The following is an 18,155-nucleotide window of genomic DNA, read 5'->3' as shown; positions in this document are numbered from 1 at the left end:
ACCATGCAACACAAGTTGTGCAAGGCACACAGATGCCTGGCTAAAGGTGAGTGGAGCTCAAATCTAGCCCAGGCTCTGTTCAGCAAGCCATGAATTCTGAAGTGCCTTTCCCAATTTACACATTGGCCAGTGCCAGTCACACTGGAGTGCGACATCCTTGAGAGCAAAGAACATTCTTAGTCATCTATGTGACACAGTCCCTGCCAATACACCTTGTGAGAAGACTCTCAATAAGTATCTGTTGAACTGAATTTCAGGGCCCTTTAACAGACGTAAAATTATGTCACACTCCATCATGTTTAATCTTCTTTATTCAATTGCACAGGAAATCATCAACACTTCGATGTTACACTCTTTTAAGCATCTATCACAATTTCTAATACCTTAACGATATTTAGTGGGGATTAATTTATTATGACAATGACCCTTCCTCATATTCTGTTCCTTCTGTCACATTTTCTGATCTGTTTTTATAACCTACCTTCTAAGTTTTATTTATTATATTTTTATCTTCCAAAGAGTCTATATGGGAGCAGTGCTGACATGTGTAATAAATTTTAAATTTTTTGTAGTTAAATTAAATGGAATTGTGGAATCTATTATTCCTCCTAAACAAAAGTGCCATATAAAATGCCAACAGGAATCCAATAAATGTTGATTGACAACAAAAATGGTGATAATGATTGAGGTTAATCACTTCTCTAGGTATGGTGGCCCATCTCTGTAACCCCAGCACTCTGGGAGGCTGAGGGAGGAGATTGCAAGTTTGAGCTTAGTCAGGGCAACTTAGAAAGATCCTGTCTCAAAATAAAAAATTTTAAACAGGTCTGAGGAAGTAATTCAGTGTGAAGACCCTGGGTTTAATCCCTAGTACAGGGTGGTGGTGGGGCACCTATATTATATTAGAAAATGAGATAATGAAGTTCATACAATCACCTAGTGATCAGTGCACAATAACTAACACTGAAATGTTAAACTTTAATTTTTTCTACCAGAAGAAAAAATTAAAATGGTATGAAGAGATTCCTTTACTAACTTGTGTTAGTTTGTGAAAGACCTTGACTGACAAATTTAGATAAGAATATGCATAAGAAACTATCTGCTCTATAAAATGAAGAAGAATAAAAAGAGAGAAAAGAATAGCAACCTTTTAAATTTTTTCTTTATTCTTTTAAAAACATTTTTTTCACTTTTAGGGAAGGAGATTGATAGTTATTCAGAAAAGATCAACCACAAGGATTCCATAACCAAATCTCTAAAGAATAGGGATAGTAAGAAAGTGGGCTCACTTAATTTAGTGTAAACCCCCAAATAACTCAAAGACTAGTTTGGCCATTTAAAATACAAAGAACCAAGGAACAAAGCCCATTAGCTGAAGTTTAAAAGAAAGGTCCAGAGGCTTTAAATTGCCCAACTTGGTAAAGAGTAAAGGTGATAAGGGGAAGGGGATATAGTTAAGTGGTAGAGTGTTTGCCTAGGGCTCCATCTCCAACACCATTGAAAATGAAAAGAAAAAAAAACTATAAAAATGATTAATAATAATTACTTCCTTCCATTACTGATAGAACACACTTACCACATAACCATCCAGAAAGTTAAAAAGTAGTAGCTATAGCCGTAACCAAGGCTTTATCTCTGATAAAAGACCTTGGAGTTGGCCTGCTTGGACTCCAGTCTGGGACCACCATTTATTCCCTTCGGGGTTTTACCAAGATCTTTTTCTCTTCCTGTCTCCTTGTCCATAAAATGAGGATAATATATATACATAGCTGCTCAGAGTGCTGCTATAGGGAATAATGAGGTTCTATGTGTAAAATTCCTAACACAGGGCCTAGAGAACAGTAAGTATTCAAAACAAATTTGTGATTGTTGTAAGAAATACATACAGGAACAAACTTATGAATAACAGCAGGCAGTAAAAGACCATAAAAATATTCAAATACTGAACACTCACAATGTGTCAATCATTATGTCATCAGTCAATTTTCATACTTTATTTTCTTAATTTGCTGTTTTTAAAATTATGTAAGAAGCACATGCCCTCTGCAAAGTTTAAAAGAATAATTTTAATGCAAAAGTTAAAAAAAAGAGATAGAGAGAAGAGTTCAATTAACTTGTATTTCCACTGAGTTTGAAAACTTCTATTCCGGTGACTGAGAGATGGTCTCTGTTTAACTATTTTGGAGGAGAAGAAAGAGGGAGGAGCCTGCACTGCTAGAGATTTCTATGCCTGTGTTAGTATACTTATGTATGACTCCATCTGCTAGCACACAAATCCTATGCACAGTGTCCCACAACATTCTGGATCTTTTAAAATTTATTATGTGTTCCAATATCACTTTTTAAAAGTAACTGCTCATTTTGGTATAATTTTGAATTTACAAAAAAGTTACATATTACAAAATCAAGATTTTTTATCAAAAACAAGAAATTAACATTGGTACTTTAATGTGAACTAAACTTTATAATTTATTTGGGCTTCACTGATTTTTCCACAAATAGTCTTTATTTGTTGCAGGATCTAATTCAGCACACCATGGTGCGTTCAGTCTGTGTCAGTTTTTATTTTTCCATTTAATTTTATTTTAATAACTGTATACTATTTATATAGGGATTACATAAATTATGGAGGCATATACTCTTATTGAAAGTTTTTCATGTTGTTCCAAATTTTTGATTATTGCAAACAATGTTGTAATTAATATCAATACATACATATCTGTGCATTTGTACTATAGAATAATCTTAGAAATAGAACTCCAGAGTCAAAAAAATGTATTTGGAGAACTCCAGAGTCAAAAAAATGTATTTGGAATTTTGTATATGTTATCATATTGCTTTCAAGACGTACACACTATTTCATATCCCACCAAATTCAAATAGTTCTTGTTGTTTCCTCACAAATCTTGTGAATCTGAGAGTAAAAGTGGTGTTTTGTTATTTTCATTTGCAATTATTTAATTATGAGTAAAGTTGAATATCTTTGCAGATATTTACTGGCAATTGTATTTTTTACATTTTTATTAAGTATCAATCTCCTTTAAGCATTTTTATTGGGTTGCTCATATTTTCCTTGTTAATTTATGAGTTATTTTATGTCTATATATATATATATATATTTTTTTTTTTTTTGTACCGGGGATCAAACTCACGTCCTTGTGCTTGCGAGGCAAGTGGTGGAATCACTGACCTAAATCCCCGGCCCTGAGTTATTTTATATTGAGGAAATTTTCCATTTGTCATGTTTGTTGTAAATATTTTTTCAGCTGATATTTTAGGGGTTTACCTTATTTATATTAATATCTTCTTACATACAAGGTAAAAATTTTAAATTTCCATCTTTTTCTTTAAAGTTCTAGGTTTTCTGTTCCACAGTAATTTTTTTTGTAAAATATTCACTTTTATATACATTATTTCCACTTCTAACAATGTTATAAAGTAATTACTACAACTCATCCTTGACATTCTCTGAAAATATTGAGAACTCTTCAAATGCTAAATTTATAAACATTACTCTATTGCAACGATCTTATGAAATCATTTCAGTAAGATCAGCAACATTCCTCCAGTTTTATTTTATTAGATTCCTCCTTTTTCTTGCACCTTGATATCTCAGGGCTTGTAAAACCCTAGAGAAAGCTAGGATGAATCATGGTCAATTTGTCTTTGGTTGCCTTAAGCTCTGATATTAATGTCTCCTGCTTGGGTATGTTTGGCAAGGCATTTTCTGTTGATGTGAGCTTCTTTTTTAAGCTGTTGAACACACTGACCTATAAGTTTTCTTTATGAACATCTTCAGCTCAGAAAAAGGCAAGCATTTCTGTGGCAATAACTTTTATCTTTATTTTATGTCAATAGAAAAATGCTATTCCCTTGAACCAATCTTTTTTGAGCTCACCCAAATATCCTCACTGTATTATTTTATGAAAACACTTATACACTTTCCTAGGTTTCTTCTGGGTTACATTTTATTGAGCATCATATATTTTTTTTTTTTTTGGTACCGGAGATCGAACTCGGGACCTTGCACTTGCAAGGCAGGCACTGGAACCACTGAACTAAACCCCCTGCCCACATATTCTTATCTTTACACCAAAAGTTAGTCGTCTTTTCAGTGTCACTAAGTTTTCTATTTAATTGATGACTTTTTTTAAAGTAAAAGGATGGCACTCACTGAAGTAGTTTCCCAAACTGGTTTCCTGTTTCCCTTTTGACAATGTCATTCCCATCATAAACAGAAGCCACTGACTTAGCCAGAGAGTCTATTTTTTTTTGCTAAGATCCATCACTTTATTAATTTTTTTCAATCTTGTTACTAATAACTGAGACATTTTCATATAAAAACATTTAACCATTTTAACAGTGGTACTACATAAATGAAGAAGAGTAGTTGACAGTGAAACTTTGTGAGAGTAGTGCTACTGGATGATTAGTAAGATCTATTTATTAAGTGACTGGTTTATTCATTTGGTCAACAAGTAGTTTAAAACACCTACTATATGCCAGGAATTATTAGGGCTTTGTATTCCTTGATGGAGCTAATCTAGTGCTAAGATAATTGCAACCAGCATAAATTAATTGTGTAGTATATGCCAGGTAGTGCAGAGTGCTTTGAATACTTTATATTAATTTCCTCAGTTGTAAAATGGTGATAGTACTACTACTTGTGCATGAAAGTGTTGAAAGGATTGAAGAAAAAGATAATATATGTAAAGCATCTAGAACAGGGCCCAGTACACACACACAGCGGGCAGAAGGGGATGGAAGCTTTATGAATTTAAGAGGTCTAGCCAAAGAAAGCCCATACAGAAGTAGGATTCTATTATGGAAAGCCCATAATAGAAGTAGGATTCAAATCTATATTCTGGCTAATACATAAAATTCAAATTTTTTTCTTTAGCTCAATTACAGAGTGCTACATGTAATGTACTTTTCTGACCAAAACCACAAATGTTAAATTGGTAAATTTCAAGAATCCACTTTATTACTCCAACTTTCTAGTTGTGTGAATGGATGTGCAGAGAGGTCTCATGTGGAGAAAGTAGTGGAGCTTGGATCTCAAAATAGGTCAGCCTGGCTCCAAGGCCACATCACAGAGGCTCTAAAGGTTTTCTTTCTGACCTTATTAAACATAGTCATGGTGAAATTTCTTTTCACTAATATTAATTGCATTTAACGTTTTTACTAGCAGTTTCAATTACAGTAAATATTGGTAGTTCTTCAGTGTATTGGTAGTCTTTAAGTTGTATAATATGACTTTGACCATATACCTTTTCTAAAAAATTTATCATATGCAAATGTGCAACAAAGGGCCTGAAATATAAAAGAAAGGAAAGAAATGCTTTAAGGATTGTCATAAACATTTAAAATACCTTTATTTTAGAATAATCTTAGATTTGTAGAAAAGTTACAAAGATAGAAAAGACAATCTGCATAGGACCCTCCTAGTTGCTCCCACTGTGAATATCATTCTTTATCATAAAAACTAAGATATTACTATCAATGAACAAGTGGAGTTTGAAATTAAAAACACAATACAATCTATATTATCATCTTCCAAAATGAAATGTTTAGGTATAAATCTAACAAAATATGTACAAGCTCTATATGAGGAAAATTACAAAACTCTGGCCAAAGATAGCAAAGAACCAAATAAATGCCCCATATTCACAAATAGGAAGGCTCTGTGTTGACAAGATTATAGGGTTTTGATCTCTAGATTTAATGCATTCCCAGAAAATTATTTTGTAGATATTGAAAAACTGACTCTAAAGTTTATTTGGAAAGATAAAAGGCCGGGAATAATTGAGTCAATATTGAAGGAGAAGAACAAAGTTGGAGGACTTACAGTACCTGTCTTCAAAACTTTAATGAAGCAACAATAATCAAAATAGTGTGATACTTGTGAACAAATAGACAAATATATCAATGGAACAGAACACAGGACCTAGGAATGGGTAGATACACAGAAATATAGCCAACTGAATTCAGAAAAAAGTAAAAGCAATACAGTGGGGAAAAGATAGGGGTTTTTTCAACAAATTATTGTCGAATAACTGGAAATCTATGTGCAAAACAAACAAACAAATAGTCTAGATACATTTTTTTCACAAAAATGAACTCAAAATAGATTATAAACCTAAATGTAAAACTATAAAACTGTTAGAAAATAAAATGGACAAAAATCTGTATTACATTGCATGCAGTGCTAGTTTTTCAGATGCAACACCAAGGCATAATCTGTGAAACAAATAATTGAAAAGCTAAACTTCATTAAAATTAGAAACTTCTGATCTATGAAAGATAATGTTAAGAAAATGAAAAGATATGCCACAGACATGGAGAAAATATTTGTAAAAGACACAGTTCTGATAAACAACTGTTATCTAAAATATACAAATAAGTTTTAACACTCAAGATAAAATAAATAATATGATTACAAAATGGAAGAAATATTTGAATATACCCCTCACTGAAGAAGAAAAAAAATGGAAAGTAAGCATATAAAAAGGTATTCAACATCATAAATCATTAGAGAATTGCAAATTAAACCAGCAATGAGGTACGACTATGCCGCATTCCAGTTAGAATGGCCAAAGTCCAAAACACTGACTACAACAAATACTGGTGAGAATGTGGAGCAACAACAAATCTCATCCATTTCAGGTGGGAATACAAAATGGTGCAGACACTTTGGAAGACAATTTGACAATTTCTTACAAAACTAAACATAGCCTAACCATATAATCCAGCAGTTGTTCTCCTTAATATTTGCTCAAATACATTGAAAATTTATGCCTACACAAAATCATTCACATGGATGTTTATATATAATTGCCCAAGCTTGGAAGCAACTAAGGTATTTTTTAGTAGTTGAATGGATAAATGAAATGTGGTACATCCAGACAATGGAATGTTATTTACTGATAAAAAGACATGATCAAGTCATCAAAAGACATAGAGATGGCCGGGGATTTAGCTCAGTGGTTTCGCTGCGTGCTGCGCAAGGGCAAGGACCGAAGTTCGATCCCCGGTACGAAAAACAAAACAAAACAACAAAAAGACATAGAGGAAACTTAAATAAATATTAATAAATGAAAGAAGCCAATTGGAAAAGGAGAGATACATTAGTCCAACAATATGACTGTATGGAAGAGGCAAAACCAGGGAGACAGTACAAAGTTTCATGACTACCTGGAGTTAGGAAAGAGGAAGAAATAAATAGCCTGAGCACAGAGGATTTTTAGGTCAGTGAAATCATTCTGGATAATACTACAGTGGTAGATACATGTTATCTATTTTTCGAAAACCCCAGAATGTATGACACCAAGTATGATAGTCCTTTTTTTTTTTTTGTACCGGGGATCAAACTCGGGCCCTTGCGCTTGCGCAGCAGGTGGCGAAACCACTGCGCTAAATCCCCGGCCCTTTTTTGGGGGGTGTACTGAGGATTGAACTGGGACCTTGCGCTTGCTAGGCAAGCTCTAGAACCACTGCGCTAAATCCTCGGGCCCAAGGATGATAGTCTTAATGTAAATTATGAAAGTTGGGTGATAATATATCAATGTAGGCTCGTGGACTGCAACAAATGTACTACTATGAAGGGACTTGTCAATAGTAAAGGAGGTTGTGTATGGACAGTGCATACATGGGAATTCTATTTTCTCCTCAATTTTACTGTGAACCTGAAACTGTTCTAATAAACTTTATTAAATTAGAAAAATTAAAAACTAAAAACTGACATTGTATGTAAGTATTAACCAAATGTAGATTTCATAGAGATTTCAGAAGTTTTTTGTTAATGTTCTCTTCTTGTTGGGGATCCAGCCTACACTAGCACATTGCATTTAGTTATCATATGTCCTAACCCTCCTCTGGTGAGTGCCAGTTTCTTAGTTTTTTACTATTTTTCATGATCTTTATAGTCTTGAAAAATATTGACTAGGTATCCTGGAGAATGTCCCTCAGTCTGGGATTATGTGCTTTTTTTCTTTTTCACATTTTGACTAGGATTATGCTGTAAACTTTTTTTTTTTTGGTACCGGGGATGGAACTCAGGTCCTTGCACTTGCACAGCAGGCGGTGAAACCACTGAGCTAAATCCCCAGCCCTGTAAACTTTTTAAAGTGAAGTGAAAAAGGAAAATATTCCCAAAGAAATTAAAAGGAAAGAGTAGCAGTCTCTGACTCTCACTAGTCCTGAAACTTGTTCTAGGTGAATGTCACCTAAAACACATCATTAAATTAAAAAAATTTTATTAAACACGTATTATGTGCTAGACACTTTCTAGCCACTGACATACATTAAAGACAACTAGCATAGATTGGATGATCATGAAAGATCTCTTTGAGAAGCCCAAGTGATGAGATTGGTAGAACTAGATAAGCACAAAGATTCAGGGAAAGAACCGTCAAGGAAAAATAACTAGTTGGGTTTTGAGACAGAGACAAACTTTATGTATTTGAAAAGCAGGGGCAATATAGCTAACTTGCTATTAGAAAGTGGGGCTTCGTTGGAAGAGGTGGGTCACAGTGCAGTACCTGGAAGTGTGTGTATCTTCCTCCTTTCACTCTCTGCTTCCCGGTGACCACGATATGAGCAGCTCTCTTCCCCCCAGGCCCTTCTATCATGGAGCCAACTGTGTAAGGACTAAGACTTCTGAATCTGTGAGCCAATATAAACCTCTCCTCCTGTAAATTGCAGGTGGCTGGTATTTGGTCTCAGTGACATGGAAAGTGAGTAGGACACTTACATTATTATTTCATTTAATCAATTGTTACTAATATTAAAATGTCTACAAGACATTCTTGGAAAGAAATCATGAGTCGTAGATAATAGTGGAAGCATAAGTTAAAAAAAACTATGATAGACATGACACTTCTAGCTCAAAGTCTACAGAGGCCATCACCTCAAAATGTAATGGGGATGATATTTTATAAACAGACATTTGGGGATATTGACATTATAAGAACTTGTGTAAAAATGATTTATGTATGCTACCCAAGGCTGGAACAATGGTGAGGCAATTGAGTTGTTTATCTCCAGTACAAAATGTAAGAGGGCATTGAAATTTCAGTAGTCAAGATAAATAGTCTTAATGTAACATTCTACAAAATTAAATTAATTTAAAAAATCATGGACAAACAAAAATCACAATTTCCAAGACAAGATCACTACTACCCTAAAACTCATGTATACATATTTTAACTTGAAGAAAGAAATTTTCAACCTATAAGAAATCTTCTGAGCAATGTATTCAAAGAGGCTAGAGTGTATTAAAAACATAAAAATCCAAACATCTTCTGGATGACATCAGGGAGGATGGAAAATTACTAGTTGCATTTCAGCAAAAACCTTTGCATGGTTAGTGGATGGAACTGATAAAAATGGGTACTTGTATTATTAAAGCAGCCAAAGATGTACCTCTTCTGTGAGGATCTATGGCTTTGTTACCTTTTTCAGATTGTGACAGCCATTAAAACCAAGTACAGAAATAACTTGAATGTTGAATAAGACATTTTAATAATTGTTTCACAAAGCATTAAAGATTTTCAAAACTAATGAAACCTAGTCAATCATAGTGAATTCACTAAATACTTTTAGTGGGGTAATAGATTTTTATATTTATAATATTATAAGCTACTTTAAATGCTTATTTTACATTTTACAAATGTTTTATAATGCCATACACAGTGTAATGTATATATAATTTACATAAATACATGGTTATCAGGGTTTTTTTGCTACGAGGGGAGTATGATCTTAAAAAGTTTGGAGAACACAGAACACAGGTACAGGTAGTTGATACTGTGGGTGTTAGGAACGTGGCAGGATTATATTATCTCAGCATGCTTTAAGATCACTGTATCCAGGGAAGTCTTCATGAAGGACTGCTCGCTGAGTATTCATAATGGAAGAAGTAGGATTAGAAAAAAATGACTATTGCAAAATTTGTTTAGTATAACACATAGCACGATGCTTACTGCCAGAGATTAAAGTCCTCTAAAAACATTTTCAAAGAAGATTATAGGTTGAAGCACACTGTAGCCCTACTCTCAGAGGCTTTCGCTCCAGCCTGGCCCGGTTGAAGAGGAAGTTCAAGTGCAGGGAGCACTTCTCCAACGCAGTTGAGGGGGGCGATGATAACACTGCTTCACGGGGCAAGGGGTCCCCTCTTCCCCAGCAGGGGATGGGCCCTGAGGACCCTACACCCGAGTGGGGCGGTGTGGAGGGGGCAGGAATGACAGGGGAGGGGGCGACTGAAAGCCTCTTTTCTGACTCGCAGGTCCACAGCCTCGTCAGAGGACGAAGGCCAGGAGGTAGCGCGAGGTGGTTTCTTTACCAGGAACGGGCAGGGGTGTGTGAAGGGGACCGGCGCTCACGCGCTTTACTAACCGGAAGCGAGAAAAGTGTGGCGAGGGTAGAATCGGAAAGGGGTTTTCGGCTCCAGTCTCAAGCCCGGCAGGGAGTGAAAGAGCCCGACCAGGCATGGAGGGAGGACCCTGGGGCCTGGTACTTTCCCTGCCGGCAGAGGGAGTCCAGGCACGCAAGGCCCAGCTTTCCTCTAACGAAAAGAGTTTGCATGTCCCTCACACCCTTGAGCCAGTTCGGTACGCAAGGGGACTGAGTAGGGGATGTGAAGAGGAAAAGCGGGCGACCACAGCTCCAGCACCTCACACGCCAGACGCCGGGCTCAGAGCCCGACAGGCCGAATTCTCGCGAGAGTGGCGGCCGCCATTTTTCCATTGATTGCAGTGGGCTGGGGGAGGGGCTGGCGACGAAGGCGGCGGCGGCGGCGGCGGCGCCCTGGGTCGGTGTCTGCGCGTTGGTGTCTGAGGCCCAAGCCGAGGCCTCCGTGGTTGCGGGAGCTCTGGCGGCGGGGACGATGACTGCCGTTGCTGTTCTCTCCTGAGATAGAGCGCCGCCGCCACCCTCTCCCTCTTCCCCGGCGGGGTGGAGAGGAGCGGCCGGAGTCTGAGCGATGGTGCCCGGCGAGGAGAACCAGCTGGTCCCGAAAGAGGTGAGGGGCGGCGGGGGAGGCTAGGCCCGAGGCCTGCGGGCGCTGGAGGCGGCCAGGCCCGGGCGGGCGCCATGGGGAAAGGAGGGGGGCGTGTGTCCCGATGTACGACAGGCGCGGCGAGCAGTGGAGGGACCGCTGGGTCTCGGGGGTCGGGGGCGGAGACCCCCCCCCCCCCTCCGTGCAAGGGTGGACGAAGAAAAGAGCGGACGAGAAGGAATCTGGTCTGGCTCCGGGGGGGTGGTGGTGGTGGTTGAGGAGAAGAAGGCGGCCTTTGAAGTCCATATTTAATATGTCGCGCACAGGGAGAGATCATTTCAACGAAAACATTCTGGAACAGTTGCCGATGGGCACGGCGGGGTGACGGTGCTGCTTCTGGTTTTGACAGTGGAGGTGGATCGCTAACTAGGCTTGTGAAATCTACACCCAAGTTGCGATCTGTGAGAGGGCAGAGTTTACTGTTGAGACTTTTCAACTCCTGTTATTTCGTACGGTAGTAGTGCACATTGGCCCTTCTAAACGGGACCTGCCTAAGATCGTTGAAAAGTAGTAAATGGGACTTGGATGTGAAGGTGGGAGATAGTTGAACGTGACCATATGGAGCGCTGAACTCTTTTTGTTTTTTTGGTCGTTGGGTTGTGTATACCAATTTGGGTGACTTATTAAATTCTTAAAAGCAAGTGATACGAGAAACCTTGAGATCTTGGCTTCTCTTAAACAGTAGTAGAAGATTAAGGGTAGAATGTAGCACTGGCCAGCGAATTTCAGTGTATTAATAGTATCTCTGTTGGCTTTAAAAATATCTGCAGCGTATTCAAACATGTATTTTTAACTGATGATCATCAAGCTAATGCTTTGAGTTTTTATTTCTCGTGTATCTTGGAAGCAAATGTTGCCTTGAACTTAGCTGTGTAGGATCTTGATATTTATGAGTGATCATTATCGATTCTTAAAAGTTTTTTTGTCTCTTCATAGTAGTTTGTTGCTGTATAAGCAAGTGAACAGTGTAAAAGTAATATTGGAGTTATGTATCTGTATGATACGAATATTTTTACAGCTTTATCAGATGAACAGTGTAATAGTTGTTTTGCAGTTTTTTTAAGGCAGAGTTGTGTCAGAATTTATTCATCAAGCATCGGTATGTGCAAAGCAGATAAACAGATGAATTAATCAGAAATCTTGCCTGGGGAGCTTCTAAACTACAGTACTAAGAAGAGAAGAACTAGTATTCCTTGAGCTCCAATCAGGGGCAAGGTACTTCTTTATTGCATAAGTAACTCTTATGCAAAGAAGGAAGTGATAGGTGCTAAGAGAAAGGTATGAACAAGTATTTCCTTTTAGAGCCACATATTGCTGCTTTTCATTCGTATAAAAAGCAAATTTAATCCTTTTTTAGTTTTTCCAGTGTTATAAAATATAACATAGGTTGTATTCTGCTTTAAGAAACACAATTAGATATTTCCTTAACAATTTGACTTACAGAAATCCTGATACAAACACAATTTCACAGGAACTTTTCTGTTGTGTAAAGAGTGATACTGCAATGCTGCTTTTTACCTTGTGGAAATTTAAAGATTAAATCCCTCTCAATTAAGATAACTTCTTATCTGAAGCCTTAGGCTCATCATAACTTTTTTCTCCTGCTTTTTTCTGGATCATGTGACTTTATTTTGTGTTCCTTAGTCTCATCTTCATCTTCTTTCCCCCCCTCCCCTTTTTTTTTTAAATGATTGTTGGAAGCACACATGGTAATCTGAAATCTGCAGGCTGTCATGTAGACCCATGCCTTTTTTAGCTAGTCAACTAATCTTTTCTTCTTTGATGGCCACACTCATTCTTCACTTAATTGCCTCCACTTCTCTGTTTGCTTCTGCATTACTGGAAACTGTGTTCCTGAACATCACCAGCCATCTCTTCAATTACTGAATACATTGGTGCTTTTTCCCCTCTTCTTCTCTTCCATGGTTTTCTGTAGTATTCTGGATATTTTTAAAAATTCCTTGATTTTAGTAATATTGAGTATCCTGTGTGCCCATTCATTTAGTCAAGGCCTTTCTCTTGATTTTTGTGTTGTTAATTATCACTTCTGCTTGAGCTTTGTTGTTCCTGACAAGTCCTTTTAAGAAGTAGAATCATTCAGTGCCAGAGCTAAGAGAAAGGTGGTGATCACCTAGTAATTAATCCCCACCACTTCGCAGATGAAATAAGTAGGCTAGATGATTCAAAGTGACTTGCTCAGGTTCAAATAACAAGTGAAATGGCAAAGTGAGTAGAAATCCCCCACCCCCAACCCCAGCCTTTGTCTAGGGAACCTCTGACCCCTACTAGATCTAGACCTTGATTAGGGGTGTGTGTGCATGTGTGCATGCATATAGTTATAAAATGGATGATATATTATTCTGGTCCCTGAAACTCAGGGACAAATGTACATTGGAGGACTGCTGAGGAAGGCAGTTTAGTGTAAAGGGGTTGGCAAGCTAAGATCCATGTAGCTTGCAGCCTATTTTTGTATGGCCCATGAGTCAAGAATGATGTTTATGTTTTCAAATTGTTAGGAAAAAAAAAACATTGTGTGACACATGGAATATGAAATTGAAATTTCATTATTGGAACCCAGCCATGCCACTTATTTTCTGTTTTCTGTAGGTACAACCTTAGAGTTGAGCAGTTGCTGCGAAGACTGTATGCAAGATAAATTTGAAACTATGTAGGTTAGTATTCAAGGCTCAGGACAAGAGTTGGTTGTGGCCAAAAGCTGCCTTTCCCCAGTTTATTATCTCTCTTCCCATGAAATAAGGTTTTAATGTAGCCAAACAGGTTTCTCTGACTTGCTTTTCACTTCTATTTGTTTAGTCCCCTCTTATTTGTCTCTACTGGTTCAAACCTTCATACCTCTTTGTTCCGTAAGAACTTCATATCTCATTTATTTAACCTTAGGGATTTTTTTTTTAGAAGACCTCTGTATGTGAATAGAAATCATTTGGCAGTTACTAAATCGTGCCTTGGAACATCTGTTATGGTCTGTAATAGACCCTTTATATGTTATTTGTTGTGAATTCCTTGACGGCAGAGATCTTTGTGCATTTCATCCTCTTTGCTTTTTGTTTTGGTGTATATCATAGATCTAGGGCAGTGTCCTTCCTGGAGTGGGAATTCAGTAAATAATCATTCATGTGCTTATAGGGTTGTAAGGAAACTTAGAATTCTAACCAAATATCCTCTGCTTGGAAGTTTTCCACAGCATAATTGGCAAGCTGTTTTCTGACTCCATGACTAATCTCTGATAATATCTTTTTCTTAAGAGACATCTGTTATTTTAAGTTTTTGCATTGAGAGAACTCTAGATCTCTGTAATGTCTTTTGGTAGTTGACTCTGGATGAGACAGAAATCTTCAGTATTTCCCATGCCATAGCTTTTTCTCTGTGAAGATGGAGGAGGGGAGCCAGGGAGCACATCTCTGTTGAGTTTGGCATCCTTAGTTTGTTACCTGTTTCTTAGTTGCTGTTTTTTGGATATAATCCAGCATTTTCAGTGTTTCTTCTAAATTTTTATATCCAAGAAAGAGCAAATACAGTGTGGTCTGTTCATTGATGAGAACAACAGAGCTTTTTTTAACCTCACTATTTAATTTTGCTGTGTATCTTTGGATTGTGGCATAATCATATTGACTTTGAGATCACTTGCTATTTAACATGGTATCATCCCAATTTTAATTATTGGTTGATTGTTTTATTATTCTATTTTCTTATAAGGATTTGTGACATTAACATTTATCAAATATTAACGTACTGTACTATACTCTGTCATATAGGGAAAAGTTAGAATTGGCAAAATTTATCCTTCTCTCAAGTATCTTAGTATAATTGAGGTAAGGAACATACTTACATGCTTTTAAAATGATTTAACTTTAACTGCGTGGAGCATATAGAGAGAAATTAGTAATACAAATGAAAGAAAGTGAGAAATTTAAGTTCCTTATCTCAATGCATTTTTACTCTTTTTTATCATGGAATACCTACTATTTTCCTTTAGAGCTGATTTTTGACATACAGTGATGATGATGCAATAACCGGTATTCAGTATTTACTTTTTCACATATAAAATGTATGTCATATATATATATATATATATATATATATATATATATATATATATATACACACACTTTAACTTAGTTGAGCTTCCTAACTATATAAAGGGTACTGATATTTGAGAGATCGCCCCCCACAATAAACTTATTATTCATCTCCATTGTCTGATTTCTTATAAAATTTCTTTATCAGTATCTACTGTGGAACACAGCAAATGAATATTCCTTTAATTTTATTTCTCCTAATTAAATTACTTGGAAATGCACTACAGTGATTATTCTTGTTTTTGATAATTGTTAAAAAATGAGCCTTTTTCTCAAATGTGAGGTGTTTGTTCTTCCTGTAGCAGTAAAAAGCATATCAAATTATATCCATCAGTGTCTTAAATAAATTGAAATGTTTAATAAAAGTATTACAGTTATCATTGGAAATATTTAATAAGTTGAAAAAAGCTAAATGCAGAGTTACGTATGAGTCAAGTTATGTCAAAGAAGAGGTGAAAATTTAGGGTTATAGATATTGAAAAATTGAACAAATACACTAAAATTTAACCAGTTGGTATTTCTTGATACCTGAATTATTGGAGTATCTGATTGTAGTTTTTGAAGTAGTTATTTATATGCCATTTATATTGACTTTTTTATGGTCATGGTTTTTATTCCCCCCCTGTTGTCTTGCTGTATGTACAGTATTTGCCTTGAGTAATCTGGTCCACTTGTATGCCTTCAAGTTTGTAGGCCTTCCTTTCTTTCCTAGCCATTTGGCCTGCAACTACCAGAAATACTTCTAAAACGAACAAGCTTATGACTTACCTGCTTTTAAATTTCTAAGTATTACTCTCTGATTGCAAATTGAGTAATAGGTACTATTTATAAACACTTTGTGCCAGACACTATGCTAAGCAGTTTATATACCTTATCTAATTTAATCCCTATAAGATCCCTTTCAGGCAGCTATTCATTATCCGTTTTATAAATGAAGAAACTAAGGCTTAGAAGATTAAGTAACTTGTCCGGAGTTATATAGCTGTTTGCTTCTAAATCGAAGTGGTCTTAACTAATGGGAAAGTCTGTTATAATCTGGCCTCAGTTGATTTTTAAAAATTTATTTTCTATCAGAGTTACACATGTACATATTTATAAAATTTAAGTACCATACAGAACTATTTACATAATTTATAGTCCCCTGAAAATTCCCACTCTCCCTCATTTCAAGCTCCCTGAAGACAACCACTTTCAACTCATTCTTTTGATACTTAATTCCATATTTTAAATATGGAACATTTTGATAGTGCTCCTTGATTTTTCAGTTTAAGGTATTGTCCATTGACTTCTTCCAATAGAAGGTGAAAGTTAACTCATCCCCAGTCACACATAAACACATTTATCAGCCTGGTACAGTCCTTCCAATGGTTTCATATTGTAAGTTTGGACGTAGCAATATTGCAAGATTTATATTACTGTAACTATAAAGTATTCATAGTTGACCTGGGTAGTTTACAGTGATTATCTTCCTTTTCTGTATAACATTTGTTTTATTCTGAGCTATTTTTAAAAAAATTTGCTTTGCTTGGTTTTCTGTATACTTATTTAGCCAAATGATTCTCAACGAGGGGCCCCTCAAGGACTTTTGGCAGTGTTTAGGGGTGGTGGAGGGAGAAGGGTTATGACAGCTGGTGGGTAGAAGCCCAGTATGCTGCAGAACATCATTCTACACTCCCTAGGACACCCTTCCACAGAAAGAACTACATAGCCCGCAATGTCAACAGGGCCCTGTTGAGAAGCTCTGATTTAGCTTTAAGACTCTTGTCCACTGGATCAATCTTTTGGGTCCACATATACCCATTTTGACTCTAAGAAACACTTTCCCAGAGCCTTCCTATCTGTTCCTTCTGAACTTCTTAAACCTGCAACATATATGTTACTTTTGTCTTATGTTTGCTAACATCTTTATATTTCCTTTCAATTCTGTCTTCTATGCCTCATGTTTGTTTGCTTTCGCATTTCAGTAGTTTTTGGAGGGAATATAATTTTTCTAAGCTCTTACATATCTGAAAATGTTTTTGTTTTTTTTTTTCTCCTCTTATTTTAGAGATAGCTTGGCTGGGCAGAGAATTCTGTCTGACATATGTTTTTTCTCAGAATAATGAAGGCATTCCTCTATTGTCTACTTTTGTTGTTGAGATAACAGATTCTTTACCACTGGTTTGAAACTTTTTGTCCTGTCTGCCAGCTTGGAATCTGTGTCTTTACAGTTCTGGAATTCCTGTCTTAGATATCTTGGCATACATAAGTCTGATTTTATCCATTCTGCTAGGTTCAGTGCAGTCCCATTGAATCTGGAATTTATCTCGTCAAGTTCTGGAAGTTTTCCTTAAGTAATTTCTTTAATTTTCTTCCCTTCATTTTCTCTGGGGTTTTTTTTTTCTCTTGAATTCTTATCATTTAGGTGAGCTTATTGCTAGTTTAATTTTCTTCTCTGTTTTTCATCCCCCCCCCCTTCTTTCTGAGAGATCTTTTGCAACTTTATTTTCCAATTCTCCTAAGGTTTCATTTCTGCTGTAATGAAACCAAACACTTTTTTTTACTGAAAAACTGTGTATGTTTTATGTTTGCATAGTCTTAGGAAAGTTTTTTTTCCTTAAATTCTTTTATTGGTACATTTTAGGTATATAATAGATTTACATTTCTCATTGGGAACTTGTGCCTTTACATGATGTATCCTGGTTCTTATTTTTTCCCCATTCCCTGCCCTCTCTTCACCCCCTCCACCCTTCCCTATTTATAAAGACTTTGTTTCCTTTTTTTCCATTTCTCATCATTTTTCCTTTCCCTTCTTTCCTTTCCCCTGCCCCTCCCACTTCCCCCACCCATTTGGACCTTTTCTTCCTGTTTTGCATTATCAATTATTCATTTTAATCATTGGTACATTTTAGGTATGCAATAGGATGACATTCATCATTGGAAATATGCACCTTTACATAATCTCTCTTGGTTCTTATTTTTTCCCCTATTCTCCTGCCCTCCCTTCAACCCGTCCACCCCTC

General features: G+C 36.5%; 1 protein-coding gene across 3 annotated transcripts in view; it reads left to right on the top strand.

The window, feature by feature from the left end:
- The first annotated feature begins 10,751 nt into the window (after window positions 1-10,751).
- Usp47 (ubiquitin specific peptidase 47) overlaps window positions 10,752-18,155 on the top strand; it is a 122,545-nt gene continuing 115,141 nt past the window's right edge. Inside the window, exon 1 of one of the 3 annotated variants that reach the window (XM_004851428.4) lies at window positions 10,752-11,020. In XM_004851428.4, the coding sequence (XP_004851485.1) occupies window positions 10,982-11,020 (39 nt within the window). In that variant the 5' untranslated portion in view covers window positions 10,752-10,981. Of the gene's footprint in view, window positions 11,021-11,129; window positions 11,242-18,155 lie in introns of those variants that run through there. The other 2 variants (XM_021263801.2, XM_087211667.1) reach the window with 2 other exon arrangements.

The sequence above is a fragment of the Heterocephalus glaber genome, unplaced genomic scaffold, assembly GCF_053883595.1.
Source record: "Heterocephalus glaber isolate CG9 unplaced genomic scaffold, H.glaber_assembly_v1.0 deba00001428, whole genome shotgun sequence".
NCBI lineage: Eukaryota > Metazoa > Chordata > Mammalia > Rodentia > Bathyergidae > Heterocephalus > Heterocephalus glaber.
This window is presented reverse-complemented; position numbering and strand designations above follow the sequence as displayed.